General features: G+C 31.5%; 1 protein-coding gene across 1 annotated transcript in view; it reads right to left on the reverse strand.

Annotated features, from left to right (window-relative positions):
• LOC145330713 (uncharacterized) overlaps nt 1–13,045 on the reverse strand; it is a 19,582-nt gene continuing 6,537 nt past the window's right edge. The window contains exons 11-31 of the mRNA XM_080175378.1: nt 12,843–12,931; nt 12,069–12,112; nt 11,244–11,315; nt 10,790–10,842; nt 9,976–10,435; nt 9,362–9,593; nt 8,329–8,394; nt 7,912–7,969; nt 7,277–7,378; nt 6,786–6,894; nt 6,270–6,338; nt 6,109–6,195; nt 5,948–6,020; nt 5,491–5,563; nt 4,858–5,003; nt 4,273–4,430; nt 2,995–3,079; nt 2,452–2,542; nt 2,115–2,165; nt 1,644–1,742; nt 1–1,026 (exon numbers count right to left, since the gene is read on the reverse strand). Coding sequence (XP_080031504.1) covers nt 934–1,026; nt 1,644–1,742; nt 2,115–2,165; nt 2,452–2,542; nt 2,995–3,079; nt 4,273–4,430; nt 4,858–5,003; nt 5,491–5,563; nt 5,948–6,020; nt 6,109–6,195; nt 6,270–6,338; nt 6,786–6,894; nt 7,277–7,378; nt 7,912–7,969; nt 8,329–8,394; nt 9,362–9,593; nt 9,976–10,435; nt 10,790–10,842; nt 11,244–11,315; nt 12,069–12,112; nt 12,843–12,931 — 2,310 coding nt within the window. The 3' untranslated portion in view covers nt 1–933. The remainder of the gene's footprint in view (nt 1,027–1,643; nt 1,743–2,114; nt 2,166–2,451; nt 2,543–2,994; nt 3,080–4,272; nt 4,431–4,857; nt 5,004–5,490; nt 5,564–5,947; nt 6,021–6,108; nt 6,196–6,269; nt 6,339–6,785; nt 6,895–7,276; nt 7,379–7,911; nt 7,970–8,328; nt 8,395–9,361; nt 9,594–9,975; nt 10,436–10,789; nt 10,843–11,243; nt 11,316–12,068; nt 12,113–12,842; nt 12,932–13,045) is intronic.

A 13,045-nucleotide genomic window follows, 5' to 3' on the forward strand; every position in this document is an offset into this window, starting at 1 on the left:
TTTAAAAAACAAAATTAGATCACAATTAATTTACTAAAAGAGATTCATTTCACTGGCATAGATATAAATTAAAAAGTTTTATTTTACTAACAACTTTAATTGAACAAAGACTGGACTAAAATATGGTTTTTACGGCTAAAGTTTTTAATTTTGCTAACACTAGCTTTTTCAAAGTAAAAATACGATTTAAAAAGATAATTCAATTAGGTTCCATCACATCAAGAACCCTAAATTTGCCTAATGTCCTTTCATTTGCCCCACCGTGTGACTTTATCAGTCAAAAGGTTAAAAAATGTATAATTGTGCTACATAAATTTAAACAAATGGCTGAAATTAGTCTACAATTCACTGGATTCTATATTTCAAAGAGGAAATTTTAGTCTATTTGGTTCTTTTTTAATACTGGTTCATTTTATTAAAAAACTAGAAATAAATATATGTTAATAAATTTAACTAATGGTGTACGTACATTTATGAAAGCCTTGGTTAGTTTACTGTATATCAAAAATAATCTATTAAAAGCCAAGTCACAAAAAACGCGTTAAAGGATTTCTCTTAACAACCTTCCAAAACTGTTTAGTTGTATTGTATATATTAAACATACAATGTAAAATTCAAAAATCATCATACTCTATTTTGTTTTATTTTTAAATCTTTTAAAAAAGCATAAAAAGCTAAGATATACTTATTAAATCAATTAAATCATGTCTGTGACTTGGGTAATTTTATACTAAGGTTAGCATAAGGCTGACAACATCCATTAAAGTAAAGCAAAGAAAATATAGCATTTAATACAAGGTTCTAAATCTATAGGACAAGTCCAAATTGGCCATCTGATCTATCTTTTTAGGGCAAACGGACAAATACTAATTGTAGGAAAGCTTTTGGTTTCAAAAATAATTTTACTACAATAAAGAAATAAATAAAAAAACATTATGTTAAATTATGAAGCTGAATCATTTGATTAATTCCTTTTGTATATTCCAATATTCGTAGAAATTGTCTCTCTTTGGGCCGTTCAGATACCTAAAATATAATTTATTAAAATAGGTATTAAAAGTAATTTTTATTAATTTATTATCATGCTCCTGGGTACGACTTAAAGGACTTGGCCCAATTGTAGGTCCCCAGTGCTAAGGTGCTGTATTTGACATAGTGTGACTTCAGTTCTGCAAGTGTTTTCACAACATATCAGATAGAAACTTGGAAGTTTTGTATCATGGAAAGAAAACAAAGTAAGGGGTCTCGTCGTATTTTCACATTTTCCTATTTCTAGCCACTAGGGAAGTGGGCGGTGGGGGGGGGGGGGATTTAACCTTCGGGGCCAATCTCCTAACACTTTCTTTCCATGTTCCGAAAGTTTATAATGAGGTAAATATGGATAGGCTCGTTTAAGCCATTGTAATGTTATGCGATTCTGATAATTGATTATGTGTTACATTGCGGAAATGAAGATACATCGGTAGACCTACCCTCTACTAAAGCTGGACAAAACAAACATATGTCAATCTTCAATTGGGACATAAACATTACCTTATCTGCACAGGAATCATCTTCTCTGAAGATACACCGGTAGACCTACCCTCTACTAAAGCTGGACAACACAAACCTATGTCAATCTTCAATTGGGACATAAACATTACCTTATCTGCACAGGAATCATCTCCTCTCATTTGTCCAATCATGAAGTAGGTTCCATTTTGTTCACAGGCAAGAGTAAATCCGGCTCCGTTACCGGCTCCCTAAAACAAATTAAAATTTATTTTAAAAATTCTATTCTTGCCGTAGGTCAACCTTTTCATTGAACTTTTTCTTTAACTTAAAGAAAATAGGGCTACCCTAAAAAGCAACTTTACGACCTGCCTAAATATTCTTGTTCTGATTTTTTATGAATAAACTTTATTGTTTAATAGTTTTTCAAATTTCATTCGGTAAGCTTCGTCTGCTAGAACTATTTTGCGGCATTCTGCGCTTGTTCCCATAGTTCTAAAAACTGGCCAAAATAAAAAAAGTTACATTGGTTCCAGTACCTACATACAGAATAAACTTTAAGTCCATTGTCCCATTCGTATATCCCCAGTAAAATAATTTATAATTATTTTTTTTAAACTTACCGGACAAGAAACATCAGTTTTTCCACATAATTTTTCAGATCCATCACTACACTAAAAAAATTTAAATACTGATTATGGTCATAACACGAAAAGACAATATTCAAAGTAGATCCGTTTTAAAATGAAAATAATGTAAGATAAAGCTCTCCTGATAATTAACTCATTTATTATAGTTACCAAGGTATGTTAAGCAACATTCTTAAAATCAACAAAAACAGACTATTTTGTTAAATATGATCATTTATGAAATCCATGCTTTCCTAAATGGCTGATATACAGACTATCATAAAGACAAACCTCCTACTACTGGTTTCATAGGATAATAATCATGCTTTACCTTATTTATGTCGACTTTTGTTTCAATAAGAACTCCATCTGTTGGTAAACCAAGAGAATCACTATATCCAGTCACTACACATTCTTCAAGACTAGAAATTAAACATGGTTGACGAAATTAGAATCAAATTCCTCATGTTTATCCTCCCCTGACCATGGGAGAATATATTGACTAATTTTAGCAACCTTAATTGACTACAAAAATTCTTCTGTCACAATATCCATATATACAATACCCATTTCTTTGACAAGCTTTTTCATACTTTTGATTCCCCTTTGACATAACTGGCAAAAAGACAGATGGACTTGGACGTTTGCTTAACTAATAAACTTAGTTGTTTAATAAACAGGTAACTGGACAAAGTGTATCAAAAATCAGCCATGTGATGTCATAAAGATGAGGGAGTTAAGATGAGAAGTGGGAAAGAAAGCCACTAAAAAAGAGATGGATAATCCTTCATTTTTATGACGTCACATGACTGATTTTTTAGACACTTTATCCAGTTACAATAAACAGACTGTCTGATTTAATTCTAATATTTACCTTTCTTCAACAATATCTATATCTGGAATACATAATAAACAGACTGTCTGATCCAATTTTGCATGTTCTTTCAAAATTAACATTCCTAGAAAAATAACTTTAGTCATTCCATTGCAAAAAACGCGATCTTTGGTTTGTTTAAATGTCCATTTATTTAGCATTTTTCAAGAATGTCAAGCGTGGGAAAATTTTTAGAATGTGGGAACCATTTATTTTGATTTAAATGGTACATATGATTTTCATTTAAATTCATTTTTTGGACCCGTGAGAAAATTTTTTAACGTGAGAACCATTTAATTTTCATTGAATTTCATTTTTTGGAAGTGTGGGAAAAACGGGAGAAAAAATATGTTTTAGTATAAAGAAATGTTCTATCAGTTTCAAACCTTTTTCATTTGATAGATCATACTGACTTTGGGAAAACTGTCAGACCGATTTTTGAAATTCAATCTGTGAAAAAAGATATTCAAGTTTTAATTTTTTGTTTTGAAAATATTATTTTACATGTATTGACGCCATCTTGGATTATGAAAATTTTTTTTTGCTAATAGATTTTTTTTCTAAAATATTTTTAAAAAATTAACTTTTTACAATAAAAAAATCTTTGAACTTAAATTGACCAATAATTCAAAGATTTTTTCTCTTTGATTTGAAAGATTTTTTATGATTTTTATTTTTAATGTCAAATAAAAACACAACAGTGAAAAAAATGAAAATTAAATGAAAAAACGTTTTATGGTTTTATTCAAGAAATTATTTGCTAACATCACCTTTTTGTTGCAATAGAATGTTATTTAAGCAAACAAAATTTAGCATAACTGGATATTTAAATCCCAAGGTATTAAATGATCGAGCGTTTTTTACGTGTTAATCAAACAATTCATTTAAAAATTACATTTTTTACTTTTTACTTGCTAGCATATAAACAGCATATACTTTTTTAAAAACTAGAATTGCTGACACCCCCAAGCACTTCGCTGCAAAGAAAAAAAAATACTAACATTGACATACATGTCAGGGAGGGAGGGGACATTGAGCTGTTTATCAAACTAGACCCCAAAGTCTTATAATAACTTTTAGTTATTCGTTGGCCAACAACCTTGGGGAATTTCAATGAATTTTTATTGGTTGATTCATTTAGTTGAGTGTCCAAACGTTTCACAACTAATCTATAGAAGGAGTAATTTTGTATAGCATCAACGGGGGTGTACATCAATTTATCAGCCATTATCTTATCCATTTAAATCTCTGCTAAGCTTCTATAAAATAATTACCAACCTATATCATGCTCTTCTTCATCTTGTTCATTTGTAAAGCTAGGATGTACCACCACATTTTTAACATCAATCAATTGTATACCAAATGAAGTATCCAGCACTAGGTTCGAATCCCCAAGTACTACAAAAGTCTCTGCCCTCTTTTCGCCTTCATTTATTCTAGAAAAAAATCTGATTAATTTGTAAATAAATCTTTTTAATGTACTAAGCTATTATTGCTTAATACCCTAGCCCCTGCATTCGCTTTCGCTCGTCGTCATACCGGGGGGGGGGGGGTCGAATCTCAGCTTAACACGTACTGCGTCATAACTGAAGGCGTTAAAAAGGGTTCCTATTTGCATCTATGTCCAGAGTAGGGAGAATCTATTGGTCTAAATCAGGTGCAACTAATTATCATGCATGCAGTTAAGACTTCCAGAAAAATTTTGTGCAATCAAGTTGGTTTAATGCTGGGTGATACTTAACCTCAGATTGGTTCCCTTAGTCATCCTTGGTATCTATAAAGTGTCATGACCAGAGCAGCTTCCCCCGTAAGGAGATAAATTCTTGATAAATCAAAATCTTTTTATTCTATTTAAATACTTACATAGAAGCACATTTCCCCGTGGTAACGACGACATTTGTATGCACCAGTGTTCCGTAACACAATACTTTTCCATCAGGGTAGTCAGGTTCTTTAACCAGGATAGCTACGTTCCAACAGTACAGCATTGTACTTGTTATGGTTCCATACTAAATATATTATAAAATTATCAGGGATCTTAAGGGATAAGACGATGGCCAATAAATTGATATACTTTCCCAAAAATAAATTTCCAATCTTGCAGTTTAAATTACTGGACTGTTAACTTTTCCGACTCCAAAATATTGTATAATTTTATGCACTCATAATGGCCACCTAACCAAAGAAGCCTATAACCTAACCTAACCTAACCTAAAAATTATAAAAACAATATTAAAAATTGTAAAAATCTACCAACCACTTTTTGTAAAATCCTCGAAATTCTAAGCCACCTCTGTATTAACAGTTACTACTTTCCATAGGAGGCTACTTTTCTTAAGTAAATGTCCGGAAGCTACTTTGTCCGGAAGCTACTTTGTCCTGAAGCTACTTTGTCCGAGACTGCTTTGTCCGAGATCCTTTTTTAGCACATTCGACTTATCCAATAGTACGAACGAAGATGAAATTCATATATATCTTGCTGATTTATTGATTTACCTCTGTTTGAAGTTTAGCTCCACGTTTGTTCTGTCCAAATACCCATCTGTACACTAGGTTTGGAAGTACAGCACTAGAAAATAAGTACAATAGTTGTCTAGGTGATTTATTAAATGTGATTTTCTCACAAAAAGGAGATATTTTCATTCCCTGAGCATTTTTAAAAATACGAATTAAATTATAAGTTACTTTTGTGTAATCTTTATGGAAACTTCAATTATTATACACAACGTTCCGCAGATATTGAAATTAAAAAGATTAAAACCAGTTTGTTGGCTCTGAGAAGCTGAAGGCCCGGGTTAAAAAAACTGGTATTAATTTTATGATTTTTATTTTATATACGAGGAAAATTGTCTGATTCTATTCATGATTTTTCAGCATGGCTGAGAACCAGTTTAAACCACCTGATATTTATCAGTTTCGAAGACGAACTGGAAAAGGTTTTAATAAAAAGTACCTGCTTGCTTTTCCCCATAATCGTTCTATGTCTTTTCCTCCTTTAACTCCACACTGCAGTGGTTTCATAGCCTCTAAAAATACGAAAAATTGTTAAAATTATTAATTTAGTCAAAAAAATAACCTTAGGTTTGAAAATTTACTTTACAAATAAAAGTATACCTATATTTGCCATATCTTTTGTTTCCATTTTCATTGGTGTTGCTTTTTCTGTTATATTTGCTGGTTTCATTTCATCTTTTTCTTGCTCTAATAAAAGTTTAGTTTATTTGATTTATATGATATTTTAAGAAATATATGAGTATAATTGTATAATTATTTACCTGGCATTTTTTCTTCGTTTTTGGTCACTGGTAGAATCTCTATTTTGCTTATATTCTTTTTATCTAATTCTAAAACAAAATTACTTGTTTAAGATATGAAAAAAGAAAATTGGGATGTAAAAACTACGTTTATGTTAAAAAAAATTCTGTATCGCCCATGGATGTTTTTTTTGTTTAAAGAAAATATCTCTTTGATGGCCTTACATATTTAGTTTACTTTACTCTAAAGGCATTCAATTTGGTCTATTGGCGTTATTAGACATTTGTTCATGGATAGGCGGCCGCGTGTCAGCTATATGTAAGCCTCAGGGAAATCAACCTTTTACAATTCTAAAACAGGTTTAAATTTGAGGCTTAAAATTTATTTTCTATCTATTTCTTTAAAAATCACCAAGTATCTGGATAGCTTATAGGACATGTTTAAGGTTATTTTCTATAAAGAGAAGTAAAAAAAAAGGTTAATAACCTCCTAAATCCAACCATTTATGATAAACGAACATATCTAAATTTCAATACCTGTCTTGATACCATCTGGAAATCCTGGTCCAAAGATGTCATAGTAGCTGCCTTCATTCCAGCTTGGCTCCGGTTCTGGCTCCGGTACAGGAATATCTGTCTCCGTCTCCTACAACATATTCTCATTATTCATGCAAATCAAGATCAATGGCAGTTTCCCTTAAAGTGCCTAGTGGTGCACAGAAACACTAACCCCCTGCATCTATTATTTTGAAGTAATCTTAAAAGAAGTGGAAGTTGGTTGTTTTCCGCAGTTTAGTATTTCACCATAGGTTAGGTTGGATTAGGATATTTTGGGTATAGGGTAGCCCTGCATGGTTAGGCTCCCAAGTGTGATTATTATTAAAGAAACCAATACCTCACCCCACCCCACAATTTTTTCAATTTGATTTAAAATACAGGGGGGGGGGGTCGGGATAAAGTGTAATATAATAAAAAGTTCACTAAGTTTAAAAACTATAAGACAATTTTTTTTTGATAATAAAACAAACCTGTTCATCATCATTTAGAAGAGCTGGTAATTTTGTGCTACTTTCTACTTTAATTGTCTTGTTTACTTTCTGTACATTGGCTTCTATGATGGTGTAGTTAAACTAAAACAAGAACAGTTATATCCAGGGATCTAAAGGGAAAAGACAATTGCTGATAAATTGATGTACATCCCTAATGATGATACCCAAAATTACCCCATCTGTAGATTACAATAAGTGGTTAAAATATTTGGACATTCAACTAAATCAACCAAACAATCAAAATTTAAGTCCCAAAGGTTAAGCCAACGAATAAGAAAATGTTATTAAAAGTTAATTCAGAGACTAAAGTCTCATCCTTCCCTGGTTATAACGATAATTATCATATATATGACAATCCAACAATATCTATATGGAAAATAAAATATGTAAGATAACAGTATGGTGAAGAAAGTAACCACTTGACAGGTATTTTTAACCAATCACTAATCGTTTCAGTTAGCTGGAATATGGCAGAGCTTGGTCAATAATATTAACATACTGTCATTAAACAAAAATTACAATGTTTATCGTGTAACAAACCAAGGTATTAATTAGTGTTGATGTTGATTTAGAGAAACGACTATTTTCCTAAACAAAAATTTAAATGATTTTACCTTTAATCCCATAAAAGGTTTGTTGAGCCTGTTTTCTTCATCCAAGAAACTACCATTTCTTCAGAAAATATAATGTATTTTAAAATAAACTATGAGAGTTAGGAATATTATCTTGTTGACTTTTAAAAACTTTAAATTACCGAAAGCATGGACGTCCAGGGGGGGGGTGTCCCCTAAAACTATGAAAGACTTCATTTATCCCCCCCCCCCCCGTTAAATTTAAAAGATACATTGGAATTCTCCCCCTTAACTAAACCTCTGAAAGCCCTCATTTTACCCCCTTAAAAAAGCTTGGACACCCTTGACTAAAAGTTTATATTTTAACCATTGCATTGTTTACATCCTGCCTGAAAAATAGTCGTATAGGACCCCTTTGTCTTCTGTTTACCTAACCCTATACCCTAAAATGAAAGTTACCTTATAGCATCGGCAATATGGCTCCATGTTATGTTATCTTTATACAATTGATCCAGGATACTATCTCTGAAATATTCAACAGTGTTATCTTTATACAATTGATCCAGGATACTATCTCTGAAATATTCAATAGTGTTATCTTTATACAATTGATCCAGGATACTATCTCTGAAATATTCAATAGTGTTATCTTTATACAATTGATCCAGGATACTATCTCTGAAATATTCAATAGTGTTATCTTTATACAATTGATCCAGGATACTATCTCTGAAATATTCAATAGTGTTATCTTTATACAATTGATCCAGGATACTATCTCTGAAATATTCAACAGTGTTATCTTTATACAATTGATCCAGGATACTATCTCTGAAATATTCAATAGTGTTATCTTTATACAATTGATCCAGGATACTATCTCTGAAATATTCAATAGTGTTATCTTTATACAATTGATCCAGGATACTATCTCTGAAATATTCAATAGTGTTATCTTTATACAATTGATCCAGGATACTATCTCTGAAATATTAAACAGTGTTATCTTTATACAATTGATCCAGGATACTATCTCTGAAATATTCAATAGTGTTATCTTTATACAATTGATCCAGGATACTATCTCTGAAATATTAAACAGTGTTATCTTTATACAATTGATCCAGGATACTATCTCTGAAATAATGGATAATTTTATATTATAACTTGGATCTCACACAAGATTTTCATGTTGTCTAATAAAATGAAACACGCAGCGGGCTAAAAAGAAAACCCAATGTCACAATAAAAAGAGATTGAAAAGGGAGAGGGTATACCTCTTTTAATTTTTATCTTCTTTTGAGAAAATTCTATGAAAAGAAGACAAACAAACATCCTAACGTTTTATATAGGATATATCAATATTTTCTTCCAAAGGCATTTTTTTCAGGGATCTTAGGGGATAGGATAATGGATGATAAATCCAAGTACATCCCCCATGATGATAATAAACAAAATCAATCCCTTTCTGTAGATTAAAATTATTGCTTACCCAAAAGTGTAGAACTTAGTTTCTACTTTATCATTCTCCTTTCTCCTTCTTCCACCAACTTTATCTTCTTTACCATTCCTTTCTGTCTCAATAATATCACCACTTGATTCAAAATCAATTTCTAGATTTTCAGTATCTTCGTCTGTTATGTTTTGATCATTATCTGAGGGTTTTTCAGTTGCGGGTATGAGTGTAGTTTCTTCTGAAGATAAGCCTGATGTTGTAGTCATTTCTAAAATATAAAACACTAGCGGCTGATTTCGAAACCCCAATTTTTACATCTTATGATATTTTTTAATTTTTGGTGGGAAAAATTCCTTAAAACGCTTAAACCATCACAGGATCAGTAGGTATATTTTTGAAGAGTAGAGCCCAATAGGTTCAGTGATTACTGAGACCTTAACAGACAGACGGTCAGACATCATTCTACTTTGTGTTAAAGATTAAGAACCTAAATAAGTACAATTGTAGCCTTATTTCTTAAGGGGTTTGACTCACATTCTATACTTCTTAATCTAATCTTGATTAATACAAAGCTTCCCGAATTAATCTAGAACTATAAGTTCAGTTGCATCAAATTTTAATGTTAGATTAAATGTTAGATTGCTGATTACCTGAAAAATACTTTTCTGTAGATTCAGAATTTGATTCATAGGCTTTATTTTCTCCCTTTGTAGTTTTTTCACTGTATTCTATTTCATAGTTCTCTTCAAGTGTTATTTCAGTTGTAATTTCATTTTCTAATACTTCAGTTACTTCATTTATATATTCACTGTTGTCTTTATTAATAAAATCTTGTTCAATGAATCCTTCTTTCACATTTTCATGGATTTCTTTATTTTGATTGGAAGATTTTTCAATTGGAATGAATTTTTCATTATTTGATTCATTAGTAACAAAAATAATTCGCTGTCCAACGTCAAATTCTGTGGAAACTATGTCCTTCTCCTTCTTAGAGGCTGCACTCTTTTGTACATTAAGATCTCTGTTTGGGGTTGAAGCAAATGGGTCAGGTATTGATGGGTTTATGGAAATTCTGTTGCTTGAAAATTTTTTCTCAAGAGGCTTTGAAACCTAAAAAAAAGAATATCGAAGTAAAAATAAACTTGACTCATCTTCATAAAACCTCATTTTTCATTATAAATGTAAAACAAGGATTTCAACATTCATTAGTGGCGAGGCAAAAATCTTGAATTTACCTGCGGACAAAGTATTTTATAGAGTAGATTATAGTATTGTATTGCATTACCGTTAGAATAACAGGATAATCTATGTATGTAAGGGGTATCTTCACAAAAAAGTAGCCGAGAAAATCACACATAAAGGTAATTTTAAAGTAGCTTCGCTACTAAAAAAATATATTAGTTGGAAATATTGGTTTTTAAAAGGAATATTTACATTTATTCTCTAAAACATGTAATTGCTTACCTCTTTTACATCATTAGGTCCAGATTGATAAGTTACTTTCTCAAACAAAATACCTATAATGGAAATATTTCATAAAAATATATTCGTTAGAATTCAAAATATAATTTCTGAGATGGAGAGAAATAATAGTTCTTTCTGGTAGTTTGTTACTTTAAATATCTAAGACGGTTCAGCTTTCAAAGATGCTTTCTGTTTAATCCTAACAATTTTCTTAGATAAATAAACGAAGAATAGCGGAACCAGTTTTGTTAGACCCGAGGGGCTTAAGGCCAGGGCTAACAAAATGGTTTAATATTATGATTTTTATTTTAATATTCGTGGAAAATTGTAAGTAATACGATACTATAAATGATTTTTTAATATGGCCGAGAACCAGTTCTTATTCAGTGGATATTAATCGGTTTCAAAGCTACACTGGAAAAGTACATACAAAACCCATCCAAATAAGTCTTACTTTTTCTGTTATCAATAGAGTTTGAAAAATAAATGTCTTCTTCCTCTTTACGTTTCTTTGTCTCTGATTCGTCTAAAATGAAGACGACAAATAAAATTTATTATACTTTTGTGTCTTTCTGTTTGTATGTCTGAATGTATTGCATGGATGTCCAAATGGGGGGGAGACAAAGGGGTTAGGCCAACGAAAATAATTAATTCAATCCATCCCCCTACCCTCTATCAAATTTGACAAAGTTGTGATTACCACAGGCACCCTAAAAACCTCTGCTACTTACAAAAAAATATGTCGCTTTGCGTTATAACTGAAAAAAATGGGTATTATCCGCTTCTAAATATCATTATCTTACTTGACCCTGTATTGGGATTTTTACTATTCTTCCCCGAAACTAAAAAAGCTTGGGCGTCTTGAATTGAATTGCCTTCCATTGCTTCCGAATTATCTTTCTGTGTCGTTATTCGTTTCTCCAATTATCACATTACTGGTTTTACTGGTTGTTTTTTTCCAAAACATTGCTATTATTATCCTTTTAACAAGGATGACAACATCCATAAAAGCGAAGCACTGAAACGATAGGACAAACGGACATTAACACTTGTATAGTGTCAGAACTAAATAATCATAATATAAATGTATAAGAGTCAAAGCAAAATTGTAAGTAAATTTGTTGAAAAACTGCTTGATTACGTTAAGGACGGACGTACGGACGGACGGACCGACCCTAATTAAAACTTCGCTTTTAAAAACTTAAACTAACCTAACTCAATAAAAATTGTCAAATAATACCTAATGGTTTAGGAGGATTCACTCAATCAGTATCTTTACCTGTTAGTTTACAAACAATTCCATTCCATATATCAGCTGTGCATCTAAAATATACATAAATTAAATAGATAGATAGATAATTCATTGCTAGGGTTGATAGATTGATTAATGAAAATTTAGTCAAACAAATATGCTATTTTTCCGATTATACACCAGTTTTTACTCTTGCATTTGTCTCAATCCGACGTTTTTCTCTCAGGCGTTTGTATCTCCATCGTTTGTCTCTCTAGATATTGTAAATCTAGCGTTTTTTCATCTACGTTTGTGTCTACTGTCTTAGTTTTTGTAATGTTTTTCTCGCCTACGTTTGCCAAGCTGAGTCTGTATCTCTAACGTTTGTCAGTCTAAATATTAGTGTCTCTAGCGTTTGTCTTTCATGCGTTTGTCTCTCCTATGTTTGTCTCTCCTGCGTTTGTTTACGCTACATTTTTCTCTCCTGTATATTTCTCTTATCTGTATGTCTATCCAGTGTTTGTCCTATCCGACGTTTGTCCCTTTTGTGTTTGTTTTTAGAACTATAGATACATCTTCACTAGCATTATATACATAGGTAGATAGATAATGATATACTTACTTTAGTTCAGGTTCAGGGGTAGTTCTAGTTTCTAGTTGGTGTACACTGCACATCCACAGATTTACTTACTTTAGTTCTGGTTCAGAGGTAGTTCTAGTTTCTAGTTAGTGTACACTGTACATCCACAGATATACTTACTTTAGTTCTGGTTCAGGGGTAGTTCTAGTTTCTAGTTGCTGAACATCCACAGATATACTTACTTTAGTTCTGGTTCAGGGGTAGTTCTAGTTTCTAGTTGCTGAACATCCACAAGATATTCTCCGTTTCCTTCCACATATCCTAATTCAGATCCTAATTTCATTAAAGCTTTAGACCATTAAACGATCAAGTCCAATTCAAGCAAAACTTAAATGGAGTGTGAATGTACAAATTTCTCATCATATTATCAAATCTTAATATTTTC

Source organism: Acartia tonsa, chromosome 10, assembly GCF_053477335.1.
Source record: "Acartia tonsa isolate MP-2025a chromosome 10, ASM5347733v1, whole genome shotgun sequence".
In the NCBI taxonomy this organism is placed as follows: Eukaryota; Metazoa; Arthropoda; class Copepoda; order Calanoida; family Acartiidae; genus Acartia; species Acartia tonsa.